General features: G+C 38.4%; 1 protein-coding gene across 1 annotated transcript in view; it reads left to right on the top strand.

Moving 5' to 3' along the window:
- The window catches only part of COL19A1 (collagen type XIX alpha 1 chain), a 345,794-nt gene that overhangs the window by 238,484 nt on the left and 84,680 nt on the right, over positions 1–22,630 (top strand). The window contains exon 18 of the mRNA XM_019417657.2: positions 18,972–19,022. Within this exon, the coding sequence (XP_019273202.2) occupies positions 18,972–19,022 (51 nt within the window). The remainder of the gene's footprint in view (positions 1–18,971; positions 19,023–22,630) is intronic.

Raw genomic sequence — 22,630 nt, 5'->3', positions numbered from 1 at the left:
TAAAGAATTTAGAAGATTAAGAAATATGTGACTTTATGAAAGAATTTTTAATATTCAATATCACCAGTTTTAGTTTATTGCCAGAGTGGGGAAGAGAGGTACTTCTTTTATTTCAAGTTTTGGATTTAGAATTTAAACTCAGCTATGAGTCTGATACGGTGTTTGTTAAATCCTGAGTACACAGCTATTTAAAAGAAAAGTAGCTTATTATCTTTTGTAATATAACAAAATACTGATTATTATAAAATACTGCAATATACCAAGTACAAAAATAAAGAGAAAATCTATGTAAAAAAGAAAAGGTTTTTATTTATAGATCAGCTTTTGTTTTAAAAGAAAAAGTATAACATGGCTCATTTTCTGTTTAAGAAAGGTGGTTTATGGAAATTCTCTGTCTTTTTGATTCTGGGATAACTCCTCCAGTTGACTAGAATATCTTTTCTCTAATGCAAGTATTATCAAAACCTTACTTTGGGGTACAGTTTGTTTCACCTTTTGGATTTTTTGGAGTTGTTCAGATGGTAGGTTGAATGCGTAACCTGCACACCAGCACGCTGCGGAAACTCTCGTAAGGCACCTACTCACACTTCCAGGACTTAGCCAAGGGCAGCATTGAATAGGAAGGTTAAATAATAGGATCCCGGCATCTTTCAATGCTACCTTCATAGCATAGAGCAGATTTCAGCAAGAGGGCTGTTGTTTCCCAAGTGGTTAGAAATGAACAGAGTTCTTCAAAAGCAGTCCTTTCAAGATTATATTAATTCATATCTTAAGAAAATGAGCTTACGAAAAAAGCAACCTACCCCTAATTTTCATTGTTTCACAAATTCACAAACATTTATTTAAGGCCTCCCATGTACCCAGTACTCTGTTCAGAGCTGGGCTTGCAAATAGCAATACTATATTGTCCTTGCCTTCTGGGGATTCAAGTTTAGTTTACAGAAATGTGAACAAAGGGAAAGAATTAGAAAAGATAATGGTCGAGATGGTTTCCTTCAGGAATTGACAACTGGAGCATAAAAATCAGGCCTTAAAAAAAGAAGGAATTCCTGCCAGTTACGACATGAATGAACTTGAAGGACATTATGCTAAGTGAAATAAGCCAGTGACAGAAGGACAAAGACTGCATGATTCCACTTATATAACAGACTTAAAATGGCCAAACTCAGAGAAGCAGAGAACACAACAGTGGTTGCCAGGGGCTGGGGGAAATGAGAGTTGTTATTCAATGGGTATAAAGTTTCAGTTTTGCAAGATGAATAAGTTCTAGAGATCTGCTGTACAGCATCGTGCCTGTAGAGTATTGCGCACAGTATTGTACATTGAGAAGTTTGTCAAGAGCGTAGATCTCATGGTCGGTGTTCTTAACCACAAAACAACAACAACAACAACAACAACAACAACAAAAACTACCTAAGGGACACAAGGAAACTCTGGGAAGTGATATATTGATTACCTCAATTGTGGTGATAGTATCACAGGTGTTTTCATTTGTCCAAACTCATTAAATTGTACACATTAACTATGTTCAGTTCTTTTATATCCATTATACCTCAATAAAACTGTTGAAAAAAGAGATGAAAAGGAATTGTCCAGTAAAACAAATAGAGGGGAAGGAGAGAGCAAACTGAGTATTGCTGGAAGAGGAAATCAGCCTGAGCAAAAAGCACAGAGCACTGCAGCTCTGGGCAGCGAGGCAAGGCAGGCAGCCCACACACTTCTGAGACCCAGTGCACTAGGCCAGCACTGGCAAGTCAGGCCCTGGCAGGGTCCTGGTGAACCTCACATGAAGCTATGAAAATTCGTGAAGACTTCTAAGTGGGGAATCCCGTGGCCAGATTTCATTGATAAGGTCCCTTCCGAGGCGGCATGGTGGGCTTGGGTTGTTGAGAGGACACAGGATTCACTGTGGCTATCATAGTATTTACTGTTTTTAAATTATCAGCAGAATATTTTTTAAAATCTCTGTTAGAATGCCCCATGGAGCTATTTGTTTTTTATTACAAGTTATATATAGCTTGAGAGATGTTCCCATTTATTTATGGACATATTTAGATCAAGATGTTGTTGTTTTTCATTTATTTGTCTTTAACAGCATTGTACCCTATGTGAAATGAGCCCTACTTCACAGCAGGAAGGAAGGTAATAAGAGAAAGAAGGAAAGGTTGGTCAAGACCAAAATCTTTCTAATTGAGATTGGGAGATGGTGTATGGCTCACCCTAGTGGCTTGAACGTGAGGTTCCTAAAGCACATGTTAGAATTTCTCATGACAATATGAAATATTTTTAAAATATTAATTTTGTCTCTCTTATCAACAATAATCAAACACTATGTAATATCCCTCAAGTGAGTGCATAGTATGTAATTTTAGCATATATGTTGGAGCAATTAGCCTTTAGAAAAGTTAGGCAGGAAAAACTATTCTGCTCAGTGTGATTGTCTAAAAAGAACCATGGAGGCATGGATCCTTTGATAACAAGCATACTTTGCTCAGTTTCTTCAAGAAAATGTTTTTCCCTTCGGGGTTTTAGAGATGTTCCCGAAATCAAAGATAATGTTGGTATTTAAAGGAATGTCAATGAAGATTTAAAAAAATAGAACTGAGAGAAATCTCTAATGGCTCGAAGCAACTCAAATAATTAAAACATTTAACCAATCCTTCTACTTGCAATTTTTTGTTCTGAAGCCAAATTTGTATTTTCTCACTTTCTTAAGAAGCATTTGTACCAAAAAGATAAGTTGTTTGCAAAGAATAATTTCCCACAACTTTCCATTTAGCATATAAAGGACAACCATTTTCCCCCTCGGAGAGTGTATTTCCTAGGGGGAAAAATGTAATAATGGAATATTTACTAAAAGTAGATCTATTGAACTACTGTTATTAAATTGTGTTTATGAATTGGTGTTTCATCGAAGTCATATATATTGCTCCAATTTAGTTCCCCATATTTAAAGTAATTTTTACTCTCTTTGGGGAAGATTTAGTTGAAATTTACACACATGTAATCTGCGTATAATAAGATTATTCTTAATAAAAATGCTTGTCATTGAGGAGCAACTAAACTGGATAACAGAGCTAGCCACAAGATGAACATATTTTTTGTAAAATATTAGTCCAATTTCCTGTTAACAGGCAGAGCCGATCTTACCTATGCAAAGGAAAAAGTTCTCAGATTCCCACAAGTAACTTCCACCATCTTGTTTTCAATGACTACTCTTCATTGGAGGCAAACCATTAAGTAGAGATGTCTTGGATTGATAATACCTGCAAATACACTATGCTTGAGAGCAGTTTTTCAGAGAAGAAGCATGAGAGCATTAAGTATCTCCCGGAGAAGGAAATAACACTAACTCCTGAGGAAACAGGTTCAAAAGAGAGGGATGGATCAGGAGAGTTTATTATAGCACTTGCTCTGCAGTAGGTACCCCATTGCCAATGCCTTATGTAATCCTCGCAACTATGGTGAGATGCAGAAACTATCCCATTTTGTAATAGGATAAAGGATGCTTAGAAATATCCAGTAATGTGCCCAAGATCACACAAGCCTAAGTTGGGGAGCCAGAAGTGAAACCCAGGAGCTGTTCTCTAAACCCACCTTTATTTTATTAGATCACAGGTGTGAAAGACAAGCTTCTAGTTTACAATTTGACTAGGATCAGCCTTACTTAAACATTATACACAGAACATGGTTTGATTTTCTTATGGTAATTCACAGCACTGCAGTGCCTCAGGACAGCAGGATAGTGTAAGAAGATAGTGAGGAACCCAGCCCTTCACACTAGTGTCCTCAGGCAATTCGCTTAACATTTCCTTGTCTCAGTTTCCTTTTCTGTAAATTTGAAATGATTGCACCTGCCTCATCAACTTCTCGCAGCTGCTGGGAGAAAGAAAAGCAGTGCCATGTATGTGAAGATCTTTCTTGTAAATGAAAAGCTCTAGCTATGTAACTGAGATACATTCCTATTATTCTGACCATCCATTCACACATATAGTATTGTAGACAGCAGAGATTATATTGGATCTGTAATTGAACCAACACATTTTTCCTTTTTACAAATTTCCCAAAATCCAGTTAACAAAAATGTGAATTTCTTTCATTGACTTGCTAAAGTAAAATATCCGTGCTCTACATACATATGGAATGCTTATTCTGTATATGTAAATCTACTCATGAAGAGATAGATGTGAAAGTTACTCACAGTCAGGTAATAATAACAACAGGGTCTAAGTATTCAGTGGTGTTTTTTCCCCTCTGATTTACAGCCTCTTCCTTGCTTGTGGGACTAGTTCATCCATGATCTGAGCTGTTGCATTTTATGAGTCGTGATGTTCCCTAAGTCTCAATTACTATCCTTCACACTCTAATAAAAATTTCTCTTATTCTTTAAAGCAAGTTATCTGCGTAGCGTAAGCAATGGAAAATAGTGGCCTGTGTTATGATAATGAGACTTGGAAAGTCGCAAGACTTGAAATGCCTTCATTTATTCAAAGTATTCTGGTTTTTAGTTCCTTTAGAAAAGAGAGGAAAGCAGCTGGAAATGAGGCGGAGCAGGAGGGAAAGCAGGAGAATTTAACTAATGAGCCATTAAAGGAAGTATGTATTAGCCCACCCATTTGACATTAACTTTGCTTCTCATTCATCATCACTGTAAAAGTGTTTATTAAAAACCACATTAATTTTAAAATGTGTTATTATTTCTTTCTGTTACAGGCAGGGCTCTTCATTCCCTTTCTTTTTTTTTCTGGCATTGTTTTTGTGCATTGTTTCATTATTGCAGTATGAGAATTGAGCAGTGGGCTCAAATGTGTCACATTTCAGTGCATAGCAATTTATGTTGAAAACAGAAATTCAAGGAATTTGTAACGTGGGGCAGCAGCTCCCTCTACTGTTTCCGCTGGAAAAACTATAAGCAAAGAAAGGCACTTCATAGCTCTTAAAGGATGTCCAAGCTATGGAATTTTTTGTTTGAGGCTTTAATATAAAGCTACATAATTTTCAAAATTATTTAAGGTATTTTTTTTGCAATTTATGCTTATCCTATACTTTAAATACAAATGCTATTTTATCCACCGTCACTTTCAATGTGAACTTGACACTCCTGAAGTGAAAACCCTTAGCTCATGGATACCTAAAATGTCCATCTGTTGTAAAATGCTGATAAAACTCTACAGTGATCATTTTGTGGGAGCTGACTCCAATGAAATTCATGCTTCTTTTCTAAAACAACAATATGATTTAAAACAAATACAACCCATGTTGTTTCTGTTTTAGTTTTAACTTCAGTGTAGAAGAACTTCTTTTACCTTGAAAGCATGGGTCATTGCACGGTTTGAAGGTTATGATTATACTGCCTTATACAGAGTTAGAAGGGTAAATTAGGGTGTAATATTGAATTCATTTACTCAACAAATACTTACTGATCATCTATCACATGTGAGTCACTATTATAAACATTGAGCATACAGTAGTTTAAAAAAAATACATAGTGGGGTGCCTGGGTGGCTCAGTTGGTTAAGCATCCGACTTCAGCTCAGGTCATGATCTTGTAGTTCATGAGTTTGAGTCCCACGTCCGGCTCTGTGCTGACAGCTCAGAGCCTGGACACAGAGCCTGGAGCCTCCTTCGGATTTTGTCCCCACTCTCTGCCCCTCCCCCGCTCGCGCCTTGTCTGTCTCTCTCTCAAAAATAAACAAACATTTAAAAAAATTTTTTTAAATAAAAAATACATAGCAACAAACTAACAAGCTGCAGACAAGCTCTCCCTTCAGTAACTTACACTCTGTTGTGTGTTGGGGATAGTTATGGTTAATAAGCAAGTCAACAGATAGACAAAAACATTTCAGTTTAGCATGAGGTGATACAGGGGAACAAACTGGGCAATATGAGAGTGATTGGGGAGAAAGTTGTTACTCTAGTTAAAATGGTCAAGATGGCATCTCTGAGCATTTAGATGATGTTACTTGAGAAGAAGCATCCCATTTGAGGGTCAGAGCAAGAGCTATCCAACTAGAAAGATCAGGAATTCAAACGTGGGAAAGAGCTTGATGTATTTAATAAACATAAAGGAGCTAAGAGAAAAATAGTGCCAGAAAAGGTTTTGGAGCTGAATGGCTTTTAACATGTAGGGCCTTATGAGGGTGGAAGCAGGTGTGTGGGATGGGGGTGGTAACGAGTGGCAAGGAAAATAGCCAGTCACATCTCACTTTTGTAAGTCTTGGGATGGCATTTTTATCTGAGGTGATTAGATTTTTATTTGGATCTGATAAAATTACTTTTTCTACTGATAATTCTAGAGGTAACATCATTTTTAGCACATCATTTTTAGTCTTTGCATAGCCTGGGAATAGAGTTGTTTGCTGAGAGAAAACAAGAAAACTGACCAACTTCACATTAGCCCATTTAATTTCAGTCTTGCCTGAATCCAGTAGATACCATGTCTTTCATTAAAGATGGAGACTCTCTTCACATTTAAGTCAGTCTTTCTTTTTCTCCACAACTAGACCTGATGCTTCTTTTGTGCTAGTTTTTGGGTTGGGTCAGATGAGTAATCACAGCAATGAAAATATATGCCCTCAAAACACCATGGTCCTAATGGCTTTCTGCACCTGTACCCCATTATCCATCACTACCCCCAATTTTTAAATCTTCCATCTCCAACTTTATCAACTGTGTCCCAAGAACTCAAGGTACAAAGTTATTGTTTCCAGCATATAGCAAGGCGCACCTCTAAAACGTATTAGTACCCCCAAATTCTGGACTACCGAATAAAGTGGGTGACAAGAACTGTCTGATTTAAAACATTTAATTTCTGGTTAAAACACCCTATATGTGACTATGTACATTTTGAGGCTCATCATGTCTAAATGGGAATCCAGTTCATATTCTTAACATCCCTTTAAAAAACCTTGAACTGATCAGGGTTTTATCATATGTCTCAGTTTTCCTTTCAGCAAAGAACCTAAGTCTCTTTGGTCTATTAAATGGCTAAAGGCCATGTACTATAATGATAATCTCTTCAGAGAAAATGAACCTAACCATTTATTTGAGTCAATGGGAATAGTAATTTCACTTCTTAATAAAAATAAGATGACTTCCTCAGATTTAAAAATAAAGACACATAAGACTTACAAAATAGAGACAGACATGGCCAGTTAATCATTTTCATTACCACTTGTCCCCCACTGGGGTCATGGTCCCAGACAAAACAGCTGTTGCCACATTGCTAAAATTCCAGTATCACCTTGTGTGGCCACAGATTACATAGACTTGCATGTGAGGCAGCTGGGGGTTTCAGGTTGAGAATTTGAAAACTAGCACTTGGGCTCAATTGCACAATTACTTCTCTTTTTCTGTCCATATGAACAGCAACAGTAGGACAGTATTAGCCACTTTCTGACTTCCTAAGTTTTTTACTAATGACACCTACACTCTGGAGGAAAAGGATTGTACCTTCTTATAGCCACTGACTTTTCTCGTCTTGGATCATGTTATTGAACCAACTATTAAGACTTCTGAATTGACAGGCATTATGTATTGCAATGATGGGACAAAATATGTGATATCCTTGATATATGGTCACTAAACTGGTTATTAGGTGGGCCAGTACATAGATTAAGCACCATTTCCTTGTGGTAGATAAACGCTAAGGTTTTAATAAATCTGATTGTCCGTTGAGAGAGATTCAGAATGGGAGACTTGTTTCCTGAATAATCTTACGTTTGTATTTGATGATATCATTTCCAAAATCATCTCCATAAAGTATTTAATTTTACCACAGTATGACTCTGTGAGGTAGGCAAGAAAAGATTATCTCCATTTTAACCATAAGAAAACTCCAGGCCTTGAGAAATAGGGGCTTACCTAACTCCATGCAGTCAGTTTTCTCTGCACAGCTACTACTAGTAGAAAACTGTTTGGATCAAAAGTGATTAGAGAAGCAACAAATTTTCATTATTTATCTGGGGGATCTGAAACATGGAAGGAAATATTATAGAAAATTAGACTTGAAGGGCCTTCAGCTATATCTGTAATTTCATTAAAAAGTAAAAAGATCTGAAGCAAATACAGCAAATGGTTAGAATCTAACAACATTGGGTTGTGGATTCATGTTATTTTCTATACTTTTCAGCATGCTTGAAATATCCCAAATTTATTGTAGGAAACAGGAAAAACATCCTACGGGCTAGGTTAATGTCAGGGTAATATCACCAATAACTTCCCTGGCGTAAAGTGTCAGCATCTTCTCTTTTGCCTGAAATCCTTTGGAGGGGCTGTTTTAAAAATAAAATCATTAAGTATTTTTTTCTAGAATTTAACTGAATGTACCCTTTGTAACCATGGTATTCAGTTAAGCCAAAAATCATCATTTGCAGATTTATCATTACTACAACCTATAGATCAGAGAGAATCCTTGATGTCACACATTCGAGTTGAAATTGGAGACTATAATCACACCAAAATGGAACCTACAGATTGTTCATTTTGCTTCTTGCCAGACTGTCCAGAATGTCCCCAACTATTCGGATTTTGCACGAGCTCTCAGCCGCTGTGTAACTTGGCAGTGTATAAGCCAGTGCCATCAGCCTGGTTATCTTAAGTCCCAAGCAGTTTGCCTGGAAATCACATTTTCTCTGCACAGGAAGTGTTGTCATTCTACCAACATTTTTAAAGAGAGTAAGTGTTATCACTTTATTACAGTAAACGAAAGCTCAAAGCATTGATAGGTGCAGGCTGTGTAAGCCAGATTCCCTTCTGGTTTAGGGGCTTATGGGGAGATTCCCGAGGTCACACAAGGGGGTGGAGGCACAACTTGTTCTCCAAGTATGGTTTTTGTTGGTGGTGAGCTTTGGGGGACGCCACTGGATATAAGTAATTTGTTTCACACACCTCCATTCTTACTAGTTTTCATATCCCTGTGGTTTTTATCACCTTGTGCTGGGTCAGTGATGTTGTTCCTGTGGGTGGCAAGCCACTCTCAAGATTCCTGCTGCTCCTGATATTGCAGGGAGCTGACAAATGATATTTTTCCTTTTGCAGGACATACTGCAGAGAGATGAGTATGAAACATTTTATGGATGGATAAGCAGAATAGCAGTGTTAGGGGAGGAATCATTATTTTTCTAACCATTATGCTACAGAAATCAGTCAAAAATGTCCCAGATTATCAACAATGCAGCGGGTTTTATACCAATTAGATTGATTTGTTTCACTGTATCAGGAAAAATAAGCTCCTTGGAAAACGATTTTTGTCTCCCTTGGAAAATAAAGTGTTAAAAACTTATGAGCTTCATAGCATAATTTAGAAAATCTGCTTTTATGAAATGGGTTAATTATACCCATTGAGCGCATTCACTGTCACAGTCTCACCCTCCCACTCTTGTTCCAAAATGACAAGTAAAACCAGGGACTGTGCAGTTTTGGAAAACAATCAGGTCACATATTGAGTATTTTGCTTATTCATACAACCATAAACTGCCTATGCTTGAGTTCCCTCAATTACACAGCTCAGTATGCAGGCCAGAAGAGACAAGCCCAGCTCAAGTGAGCACTTCCTGGAATACACAGAGGAATGAGTTTGAAAAATGTCCAAAGTGGCAGATGTGAAAAATTCCCATTCAAGATCCAGAAGCTGCTTTTGCTGCAATTCCTCACCTGTTATTCGCACTGTTTCTGAACTTCTGAACCAGGGATGCTGGCAATATCTTGGATTGAGACACTTAAAAGCTATTGATCTTTCAAAGTATGGTGCAGGTATATGCCACTGTGGTGGGGGAAACTGGCTGAGGCAAAAGAAGATCATGGATCACAGTGTTGCTCAGGATTTCCAGAGATTCACCAAGAATGAATGTGTGGCTGCTGGCTTCTAACAGAAGTGTTATTTTTGTTAGAGGAGGTCCTCAAAAGATGTCCTTGATGAAGTGAATTGTTGTGTCACTTAAATCCTTTAGATTTCGAGAATGCTAATACACAGATTTCTCTTCCACAACAAATACAATAGCACTATTGTAGTTTTATTTGAAGGGTATTTCATTTTCTCTACTAAGTGTGACAACTTTCCATGACTGTTCTTCAGTGCAATTTCACGCTCATAAGAATTTCAGCCTCCCAAGCAGTATTACTCTCCTGGTTGGTGTTTTTCCACTAATTACAATCATTTTTTAATTTTTCCTTTTCTTCTATCATCTCATAAATACTAGGACTCTTTACCCCTCATTTGGTGTCATTTGAATTTCAAAACTTATTTAAGGGGTGCCTGGATGACTCAGTCCCTTAAGTTTCCGACTTGATTTCAGCTCAGGTCATGATCTTATCATTCTTGAGATCGACCCCAAGTCCCTGTCAGGCTCTGGGCTGACAGCACAGAGCCTGCTTGGGACTCTCTCTCCCTCTGCCTCTGCCCCTCCTCTGCTTGTACTTCCACTCTCCTAAAATAAATAAATAAACGTTTTTAAAAAGTTATTTAAGATGCTGATCACCATTGCCAACCGCCCCCCCCCCCCCCCCCCCAGAAATCATCCTCTCTTTCTCTCTCTGTAATCTAAGCCCTCCATGATTTTAACATTTCTTGTGTCTACATGAGGTTCCTCTCTCTTCTCCTTATGCTTCTTCCAGTCAGGTCACTTTCCTCTTGATCTCTTCTTGGCATCCAAATCTTAGAAAATATGTGTCTACACCATGTCTCATAGCTCTGTTTGTCTGTTTGCTTGGCCCTTACTGATTCTGTATCTCATTAAGAGATTCTGTGAAGTTTTATCATTGAATTCCCTACTTGATTCTTTTAACCAGCTTTAAGATAATTGAGATTTTATTTTCCTATCTGGCATCCCTCTCACTGTGAAGCAGATAAAGGAAAGAGTTAAAATTTCAAAGCTATGAGGTCAGGCTGACCTCAGCTTCAGCTGCTACCATTTCTGAAGTGAAAGTGTTGATACCTTCCCCAATTCATGCATTATCATTCTCATATAACGTTTTCTTCTATCTGCTTTGCTCCTCTCCTGTTTTTCTCTGTTCAGGTCTTTACAGAGTAAACTTCATTTAAGAATGTTAATCTAAGTATATTCATTGACATATTCATCATCCAAAAAAAAAAAAACTCAGTATATTCAATATTCAGTGTGGATGAAAACATCTATTTCAGGATGAGGGCACTTTCAATTTCATGATTGTGTCTTTGTGTATTGGCCAAACAAATGAAATATGTCCTGCTTAGCTTGAAACCAGAATTTTACCTGAGCTTATTCTCACGGAGTCCTCACCTCTTACAGTCAAATTTAATACTAAGACTTAATTCAAAAGAAGTAACTCCATTTCTCAGAACCATGTGCCAGAAACGAAGAGGCCTGGGCTGATGGTGGTATAAACAAGAATTGGCCTTCGAGATTCTCATCCTCTCTCTTCTGTCTCCCTTTGTCTTTTGGCCCTATCTTCTCCTGTCCCTACTCCCCACATACCATCCCTTTACTCCTCCCCTTCTCTGCCCCATTCAACTTGCTCTCAAGAAATATTTAATAAATGATTCATAAGAATATATTAGAATGGAACAACTCTTAGACTTGGTTCTACCATTTGCTTATTGTGTGATATAGGGGAAAATCTCTGTTTTTTTCATCTTACGAAGAATATAATAATACCCACTTCAGTTATTATAAAAATCAAATAAGATAGTGTGTTTTGCAATCACATTACCCTGCCATCCAAGAAAATACATGAAAACAAATTTAAAATTATACAGAGTTGGGAGTGCCTGGATGGCTCAATCCGTTAAGCATATGGCTGTGGGTTTCAGCTCAGGTCATGATCTCAAAAGTTTGTGAGTTTGAACCGTGTGTCAGACTCTGTGCTGACAGTGCGGAGCCTGCTTGGGATCCTCTGTCTCCTTCTCTCTGCTCCTGCCCTGCTCATGATCTCTTTTTTTTTTTTTCTTTTTTCTTTTCTTTATTTATTTTTAATTTCTTTATTTCCCTGGATTTCTTTATTTATTTTTCTTTCTTTCTTTATTTTTAATTTATATCCAAATTAGTTAGCATAGAGTGCAACAATGATTTCAGGGTTAGAGTCCTTAATGCCCCTTACCCATTTAGCCCATCCCCCCCTCCCACAACCCCTCCAGTAACCCTCTCTTTGTTCTCCATATTTAAGAGTCATGCCCTGCTCAGAATCTCTTAATCTCTCTCTCTCAAAACAAATAAATACACTTTAAAAAAAGGAATTATACAAAGTTATATATATGAAGCATTAGTATTACATCTCCCAGGAACATTTGCATTTGAGCTGGTGATAAAACCAAACAAATAAATTAAACTTTCAGGGGCACCTGGGTGGCTCAGTCAGTTAAGCATCCGACTTCGGCTCAGGTCATGATCTCATAACATGTGAGTTCAAACCCTGTGTCAGGCTCTGCACTGACAGCTCAAAGCCTGGAGCCTGCTTCCTATTCAGTGTCTTCCTCTCTCTCTGTCCCTCCTCCACTCACACTCTGTCTCTGTCTCTCAAAAATAAATAAACATTAAAAAATTTTAATAAAATAAAATAAATCATACTTTCTCTATGCAGTTTTAGGCATAAACCAGAAAGAAGGTGACATATTTTCACCAATAGGGGCTCCTCTCCAGGTCCTTGAATTTTACCTACTACATACTGTCTGGCTACATTTCCATTGTAATCCTAAAAAGGAGAGCTTGAGATATCTATGTTGAAATGTAAATCTTCTCCTGGCTTCAGAAATCATTATTTTGTAGTTTGAGAGTTTTCAGCAATTTTGAGCCATGGGGGCTGGGAGTGTTGATATCTACTTAGTCACTAAAAATTTGTAGCAGAAGCATAGCATTTTCAGAAAACTAATCCATTATAAAATTACAACCGTTTAACTTACATAATTAAATCCTGAGGGACAATGAAAAAAATTTCATTTAGAGCAAATATTTAAGATAAAAAAAAGGTTCTGTGTTTAAAAGAAAGAATTGATTTCCCAAATATTTTCTATCTAAAGAGTATTATTGATTTTTCTCTCAGAGTTAGGACACAACTTTCTATGTTGTAATTTTGCTCAAAAATCCATCCATAAGCTTTTTTCTACTTAACTAGAGCTCACTGCAGCTTTGTTTTCAATTATTTAGCCATATTCTTAGATTAATCTAAATCTGTTGGCCCTGTATTCTAGGAGTTTGGAAGCAGCAAGACTTCTGCTAGTTTTGCTACCATTTCTGACTGAAACCAAAACCAACAAGCAAGAAGTTAGCTTTCCCCTCAAATTTTTTTCTTGTAGAAATAACAATTCTTTTTTTTTTGTATCTTTCTAAAATTTTATTTGAGAGAGAAAGTGCATGCATGCCAGAGAAGGGGCAGAGGGAAGGGGAGAGAGAGAATCCTAAGCAGGCTCCACACTCAGCATGGAGCCCAACATGGGGCTTAATTCCACGACCCTGGGATCATTACCTGAGCCAAAATCAAGTCAAGCACTCAACCGACTGAGCCACCCAGGCACCCCTCTTGTAGAAATAATAATTCTATTGAGTTCGGCAAACCTTTGTGAGGAGGGGAAAGGTACTATGTACCACATCTCGAGTTATAATCAGATTAAAAAAAGGTTAAAACTCCTTGTTTCATTCCAACTGGAAAGACAGTGTACCAAAGCCCACATAATCAGTGTAAATATGCTTTATATATACTAGGTTATATATGATATTATAGATGGAACTATATAAGAGAAAACCTTAGCTTTTCCAGCGACTACTATATATTGAAATATGCTTCATTTTACCATTCCTATGAATAACTTTAGGCTTCCTAATTATATTTTTTTTAACCAAAGGAAAAATAATTACTGTTCTCTTCTTTTTCTACCAGCCATTAGAAACTGAAAATATTTCTTGAAAATTAGCCCAAATGACTTTCAATAACAAACCTTCAATCTGTTCTTACTGCAAAGCTATTTTTTAGCATGTTTTGAAGAGAGTTGACTAGTACAGCTTTCTTCACAGAGGTTTTGGTATTTCAAAGGTTGCAACTGAAATTAATTGGAAACCCACAGGGCCAGAAGGCAGTTTTGTATAACCTGAAAATATGTATTTGTGAATCCTGAAAGGAGTCCTTAATAAGAGATTGAACAGCAATGGTGCATGGAGATAAGTGGCACCCAGATGGCTCAAGGAGGCTTAGTCAGCAGTTAGGAAAAACTAAGGGATGCTTTTAGAGAAAAGGAAAACAGGAAAATGGTTCAGAGAGGAAGATCGGAGAGGAGGTAGAGTAACTGTGGAATCATAGAGATTTTGATTCAGAATACTAGGGTGTGATAAAGCTGAATCAAGAGGTCTTAGCCCTGACTTGCATAGAGATCTTACACCAAAGACCAGGGAAGGGGACTGGGAGAGGGGCGGGGGAGGCGCGTGGGGAGGCAAAAGTAGAGTTCTTTGACCTCTGTGTACTACATGAACTGAAAAGTGAAAGTACAGCCAAGACCAAGTCTGAAGAGTGTGGTTTTTAACACACTACTCTTCCTATCTTTTAAACTTTGGGAATCTGCAGCCAAAACTGAAATCTACAAAGAGGATGATAATACAAATAGCTCATCATTTTCACACCATGCATTTGATGACACTGGTTTCAGACATCATGATGCTTCATGATGCTTTTCTGTTTTCCACCTCTAGCAAGATTGTAGAAAACAAAACAAAACTCAATGGTATAAATGATTGCTGAGAGTATATACTCCCAAATTAACTGCAGCATCAATTCACTTCACACCAGGTATGGTTCTTTGCAGTAGGAAACAACATCAGGATCTCTACCCATACCAGGTTTATGGACCTCTCAGATAATTACACATGGGCCCAGTTGGGTTCTGAACAAGTGTGTCTCCCTGGAATTCATGAGCATTTTAAAGCTGCTCTGTAATTGTATACTCATCACATTAACCAAGATGTCCTATGTCTCCCAACCCAATACAGGCAGAGTGAAGCAGAGCTGCCTAAAAGACAGACAGACATCGTAAAGGCATGATTTCTGTATGCCTACATGTAGGCTACTATCACGAGCAAGATATTGGGACATTTTTTTCTTTCCATAATCCTTCAACTGTTTTTCCTAGTGGAGTTGCTTGTTAGCCAAGGCTTATGTGCCCTCCATAGCTAGCTTCCATTCTCCACTGGGCCTGGGTCATCTAAGCAACTCCTTGATGAGTCCTCATAAATGCAGACCTCAGAGAAAGTGACCTCTCAAGTGGAGCATCTACTAACACCATGTGGTGCCGGGAGACCTGTCACTTACCACAAGTCTTTAACGTCTCCTTCCTCAGAGTTGATTGATAGTCTGTAAGACTGACAGCTCTTACTAAACTTGGAAACAAATGTCTTGTTGGATCTTCGCCAGCCATGCATTGTACCAGAATAGAAAATAGGAAAATAGCACATCTCTTGGGGATGTGGCTCCAGAACAGCCAGTTCCAAGACCCCACGGTCTATGTTGGTCTTCCAACAATAAACAGAGTTGCTCTCCACGTTTATATGCATAGTGTTTCTCTGTAGTCGCTGTCCCCACACTGAGGTGGTTTCTTTTTGCCAGTTTCAGAACAACCCAGTGAGCCATTGCCACGCTGACTGCAGTCAGGTCAGAGGTAGACTGCCTGAGGACTCTATACTGGAGTCTTCTTTCAGTCACCTCACAGTTTCTTTAGCCCTCAGGGAGAATTTGTGTAAAGTATTGCCTTCAGGGTAGACTGTTAACTGGAAATCTCTGTTACGTTAAACCTGGAATCTGTGATACCCAGTATATCCTCCTGACTAAAAGAACAAGAAAGAAAATGTCACCATAAATGCTCATCAGCAGATAAGGTAGTAGAGCCTAAAACTTTAGACTGACCCCATTTGGAGCACTACTTTGTGGATATGACATTTTATGGCAAGAATAGAACATATAAAATTGTGGAAGTAATTTTTATAGGTTTATTAATGCTGTGTATATCTGAATAATATTGTTCAAGCTTTTCTATTGGCCAGAGTCTCTGTTCAGTGAGTTGTGCTCTTGATTTTGTTTTAAGAGGGAGGAGCAGTGCAGAGCCCTCCTGCCCTGTCCCTAGTGGTGTGCTCAACAGCAAGATCAGGATCCTGGATAAGGAATATTTTCTGGGTTTATGTAACACAGCTATACACTGTGAGGACATAACCAGTCTGTAAAAGATCAGACCTGATTCTCACCCATTTTTTTCTTTTCTTTTTTTTTAATTTTTTTAATGTTTATTTATCTTTGAGAGATAGAAAGAGAGTGAGTGGGAGAGGGACAGAGAGAGAGGGAGACAGAATCCAAAGCAGGCTCCAGGCTCTGAGCTGTCAGCACAGAGCCCAATGAAAGGCTCAGACTTGTGAACCGTGAGATCATGACCTGAGCAGAAGCCAGACGCTCAACCCACTGGGCCACCCAGGTGCCCCTCACCCAATTTTTTCCATCCTGTTATTTTTACTATTCTCATCCATGCTTCTACCTGTTCTGTGCCATGTAACCCCTACCATGCTGTTCACTCTCCTGTTTATTTTTCCTTCCTTATTTTTGTCTTCCAGAGCCCCCTTTATGAAGTGCCCCACTTCTTATATCCTTTGACCACCCCCTCTCCCAACCTCTGCAAACAAAGATCAGATGCATTTCGAGTATAGCTGTGGGTTGAGAGGAATTGGGGGGAATATTTAGGCATAATATCCCTATCATGGGTTGCAAGAATGTATCAAGATAGTGGGAGATGCAAAGAATAGAGGGGCCTCCTTCATCTACCTGGTGGGACTACATCTAAAGACAAAGTGCTTCTGTCTTCCCCTCCTGCCCTAATCACAGCGTGGGCTCACAAGAAGTGCTAAATACAAGTTCTGTTGATTTTTTTTTCAATTTCTGTATGTTAAGTAGAACATAGAAGAGTGATCACCCATGTACTCTGGGGCACAGTTAACATGACTGAAAAAAATTACTACCAAAATTATTTTAGGCTGAGAGTCTGCTTTCAAGTTAAGATAGGAGAGTAGATGAGAACTGAGTTTGGGTCCAGCTGCCTATGTTAAATAGTAGCCCTGCCACTTAGCAGTGGTGTGACCTTGGGCCAGTTAACAATTTCTAACCCTCCATTTCTGTATCTGTGAATTGGAAATAATGATGGTAGGTACCTCTCAGTGTCACTGTAGGGATTAAATGAGTTAATGCACATAAAATGTCTGGTATAATGCCTGGCCCAGAGTAAATCCTATATCAGTGTTTGCTATTCTTATTTGATTGATTCTTCTGCTCTATTTGAGAGACTGTATTATTCTGCTATATTTGGGATCACTAATTATTAATACATTCAATGAGGATGAATGTGTATGAAGCTAAATTTACCCACCACATAACTGATTGGTGGGTATCTAATTGGCCATATTATCGACACACAATCAACATTCACCAAATGCCTACTATGCATATACCCATATGCTACCTGTTGATGCTGCTACATATGGTATCTAACATTTCCCCTTGCCTCATTATGTAGCTGCAGAAGGATCAATGTGTAAAGAATCTCATCTTCCCTGATTTTCAGAATGAGTGTTTAGTTTGCATCTTCTAGGCTAGAAACTTTCTTACAACTCCCAACCCAATTTTCCCTTCCCTCATTACTTCATCTGGCTGACCTAGAATACACAAAGCTGGCTGATAGAAAAAGAACGTGAAAAAAATATAGTGCCATGAGAATTCTTTTCTGACATTAGCTCTGTTTTTATTTCAGCAAGGTAACAGCATCGTTTGTCTTTCCAATCATACTCAGCTCTGTTACTCGTGAGGCCTATTATTTTCTCAAGAGTTATATCAACCTGCTTGCAGACATCCATCATTACATCTTTGTGTCTTCTGTATTTAGTAACACAATACAAAGGTTCCACATTAGGAGAGATCTTCAGACACAAGCTGTTCATAAGGAATACCAGTCATAAATGTTAACTGATATTAATTTTTTTAATATACTTAAGGTGTTACCTATATCAGTGAGGACAGCTAGTAATTGTTCCTTAAGATTTTCTTCAGTTTTCAAAGTTTTTAATTCCTTTTTAAAGAAAATAATTTTTGTATAACAGTGATGTTCGATTTGCTCACCCTTAATTTTTCTTTGTATTATCTTCTGAGGTAAAATGTAAAGAACTTTGCCTCTGAAATATTTTCTCTCCTCTGAGGAGTTTTCGAGGTCTAGATGAAATATGCAGCCTCTTTTCTGACATTGCTGACTCTCTCTTGGCTTGAACCACTTGATTTAAAATAATGCTAAGCTTTGTATTTTCTTATGGCTCTCTCTCCCCAAAATGTAATCCCTGAAAACTCAGAGACTCTTCTCTTTTTCTCTATCTGGAATTTTTAGGGACAGACAGATGTCTTCTTCCCTGTCTACCCAAAGCTCAGCATAGTGCTTGGTGAACATTCCATGTCAGCTGAAAACCACAAGCATTTCAATATCTTAAGTCTGAGGTTTTTGAACAGACATCTTTTTCTGCCCTGAATGTCCATGTGCAGCCATTTTCACTCAACTAATTGAGACGGATAAAGTAATAGAAAAAATATTTTCCCCTATTTTCTAAGTTAACACATGGGCACACATTTCTATAATATATTGATCAAAGCCCTGTGATAAGTGTCAAAAATAAACTGAAGCTACTACCTCTTCCCTGGAGGAGTTTTATGGGTGCGATATTTTTAAATAAAGAATGTGCTGATGGCTGACCTTCTGGTAAAATGTTACACGTTCCCACTTAGGACCCCTCTTTGGATTCATGCAGGATTTAACCTAGAGATACCTTTAGAAACCTGAAAAGCTAATGCCCTTGTAATTCTCTATTAATTAGAATATTTGACTAAACACGCTCTTCCTTTTTTCTGAACTGGAAGATTCCGAGAATTCTTAGACACATTCTTTAAATTCACATTGTTCTGGTGTTTACATATTTATCTTTGATTTATTTCTAATACAGGGACCTCCTGGAATACAAGGAGTACAACAGACTCTTGGATATCATAACAATGTATGTATGGCTTCTTTTTTTTCACATCTTATACACACAGAGATTTTATGTGGTCATGTATTTGGAAAAAGAAAACATTAATTCCTAAGTGTTCAGACTTTGAAACATAATCGCATGTAGTTAATATCTTTCTGCACTGAAAGTATGTTTCAAAAAAATGTATTTTACTCAGCATCTTTTTACAAAACCAGGATATTATTTTTATAAATTAAAAAAAATTACTTCAAAGTTTGCAAAACGTCATGCAAAAAAATGCAAAAACCATGTTTCACCATCTATACTGCCATATATCCAGTTTCTCTCGGGGTAGAAATAGATTGTTTGCTGCCTTGAAGCTTGAGGAGCACAGTAGGTGATGGATTTCTCATCAAAACCAATCACTGCTATGCTAAAACCTCAAGCAAACTTTACATACCATAGGCCAAGACTAGGAGTCTCCCACCTTTCAGGGAGGAGCCACTTTTAATGGGAGCCACTTCCCCAAGGTTTTTAAATTGCAATCAAGATAGATGGAATATTGACCTGGTGGTACCTGAGTAGCAGAAGGTAAGACAGTTTTACTTTCTGTTTTCCAAGGAAACACAACGGAGAGGAAAAAAGTGGGTGCTGGCAATGACATAAGACCCAGAGACCTAAGTGAAACCATTGATTGACTCCTCATTTAATAATAAGTATTTGAGGTCCGATCACTCAGAGTGAGGCATTCTATTCACTGACTAGGATCCCTTCTAAACCTGATAGCTTATTGTTGATACTTTGTGGTGAATAATTGTGCCCCTATACAAAAACAAATTCAGGGATACCCCCCTTTCTGTCTCTCCTCTATGTTCTTGCTTTCCCTTTTTATAAATTCCTCTGACTGCTGTCATTCTTCTCTGTTTAGAAATCTCAGAGAGATGCTATGTGCCAGCAAAGGCCCTGAAGATAGCAGGTGCTCAGAAAAATGTTTATTAAATGATGAGCTAATGAGTTTTAAAAATCCCAATTCTTCTTTGATCAGATTGCACTCAACATAAAGACTGTGGAAAGTGTGGAAGGCTTGTTACACTTCCTAAGTGATCCTGTCTTATATTTTCTCATTTACTTAGGTTTCCTAGGGAGTATTCTACTAGGAAGGATGTTTGGGGTATATTTTATGATTCTTTATTAAACATTTTTCTGAATAGATCTATACCGGCTTTTTTAAAACATTAGGGCTTGGAACAAGTGGGAAAAAAAGTGAAGCGTGTCTAAAATTAATCAGTTAAAGTACAATGCTTTTGTGTAATGACATCTAGTGTCACAAAACAGGATTTATCATAAATATTTCAAAATAATGAGAATGAGTTGGCTCTGATGTCACAGTGTCAGCTAGAAAAACTTAAAGAGCACACTCTATTACTATCACCTTTGGTATAAAATTTACCAAGTTGCTACTCAGCTACTTAAATATTTGCTATCCCTTGCAAAACTTTTAAAGCTCATATCTTCACAGGTCTCCCAACACTACTTCTATATATAGTTTATCTTGCCGATGAGTCAGTTTTTCCCCTTAAATGAAGACATATGAAGCATTTATATTTTAGTCTAAAGTTGAGAATGTAAATTTTTAACTTGAAGGTTATATTTCAAAAAAAAAAGGGGGGGAAGGGGGGGCTGACCAAAGCAGGCAAGTGGAGAATCTTGCTAGTAGCAAACTTTGTAGTACTTTGAAGTTAGCTATTGTCTGGCCCAAAATAACTCCAGCTATGTCTCCTTATTGCCTTTACAGGACTGAGGTTCACAAGTATTTAGTCCACAAGTGCTCAAAATGTGGCTTTGAAGCTGGAGCCTTCCTGGTTAGAGAGGAGAGACCATAGCTTTTCTTCCCCCAAATGACGCACTATAGCCACTTAGCATCAAAAGACTTTAGACCCATCTGAGATTTAATGGAAGGTAGCTTCCCAAAGACTTTACTCTGTTTCACTCTGAGAGTAGTTAGTTAGGGCTGTTAGATGAGCCCCACCAGAATGGTTGGAGGAGGTAGGGCCCACGTTCTCAGTACCTACACTGACCAGTATTTCTGGATGGTAACCACTTCATCCCCACCCACAGCTTCACAAAGGAAAGGGCCAAGTGTGCCATGAGCAGCGAGATGCGTGTTTTCATTTAGCAGTGACTTCACCCACCTGCCCCATCTGTTTTGGATACTGAGGTGGTTTCATTTTGCATTTCATTGCATGCCTGGTGGTCTGGCTGTAGCTTGGGAGAGAGAGAGAGGCACATAAATGAAACTTTCTTAGATATTAAATAATGGACCATGTATTGAGACATATAAAGTAACATTCCAAGGTTAAAATAATCGTCCCTTTTAAATTGGCATTGATTTATGTAATGTCTGCACTTGAGCTCTGGACCTCAGCAACTCAGCTCCCAGTTGTGCAGCCTGGAATCTGCTGAAGCAGCCACCTGTGGGAGGACAAGCAGCAGGTGACTCAGACACACCTCCTCCCCATTCTAACTTGAAGAGCCCACAGTCCCAGGAATCCTCAAAGGCAAGGGAATTGTCCTGTGGCCCCTGTACAGGAGTTGGTCTTTTCGCCTATAATTTTCCTTCTGTCTTCTGGAGGGAGAAGCTCAGGTATGAGAGACCTTGTCCCCACAAATCAAAAAGGGAATGGGGAAAAAAGGAAGTAAGGAATAGAGAAACTAAAGAGTAAGGTTGGGAACAATATGTAAATGTGTTTATGTGTATTTTTGCACGCCCATTTGAGGCTGCAAAGAATAAAAGGTAGATTTCCCTCTCCATCACAAAAATAATTTACAAACAGCTGCTCCCACTCTGTGAGATTGTTTGCACAAAGCAACAATGCTGAGAATATTCCCCTTAAGGAAAATCTGCTCACAATCCAGCAAACTGCTCTTCATTGTCTCTAACTCTGGGAATTTTAATAAAAATTTGATAGGCTCTGTCAACTGCTAAAGCCATCGGATCCAGAGCTTCTCACAAGAGTCTAGATGGGGAAAAAAGTATCATGTGTGGAGGCCAAGAACGGGCAGATTTTACATCTGATATTGTTTTTAAAGATCCACATTGAAAATGCACAGTTGTGTGATCTTCCATCGTCACACTGGGTGCAATTTGCAGAGAACCAGTCTCAACTTTTGGAGATTGACGCTGCACCTCCCAGCAGCCAATCTTCTGGGCCCAGAAGATTCAGAAATGAAATTTAAATCCTAACGTCCTGTGTCTTCCTCCCTATGAACTGTCTCCTGTGGTCCAACCTATTCATGCCCAGGTACATCCCCTTCTTTCCAGAGAATACCTTCTCCAAGTCACATGCAATAGCTTGAGTCTTCCCAATTGCCTGACGTAGGTTTCAAAACTCTCACTCATCACTTCCCATAAGAGAACAGAGGACAAGTTCCGACATCGCCAAATTCTCTTTTTTTAAGTTTATTTATTTTGAGAGATAGAGAGAGGGAGCATGAGCCGAGGAAGGGGAGGGGCACAGAGAGAGAGAGAGAGGGAGAAAGAGAATCCCAGTTTCCTCTCTGTCAACACAGAGCCCAATGCAGAGCTCGTTCCCATGAACTGCGAGATCATGACCTGAGCTGAAATCAAGAGTTAGATTCTTAACCAACTGAGT

Source organism: Panthera pardus, unplaced genomic scaffold (genome assembly GCF_024362965.1).
Source record: "Panthera pardus isolate Hobbes unplaced genomic scaffold, ASM2436296v1 HiC_scaffold_17, whole genome shotgun sequence".
In the NCBI taxonomy this organism is placed as follows: domain Eukaryota; kingdom Metazoa; phylum Chordata; class Mammalia; order Carnivora; family Felidae; genus Panthera; species Panthera pardus.
The sequence above is the reverse complement of the archived record's forward strand: the minus strand, read 5'-3'. Positions and strand labels throughout refer to the sequence as shown.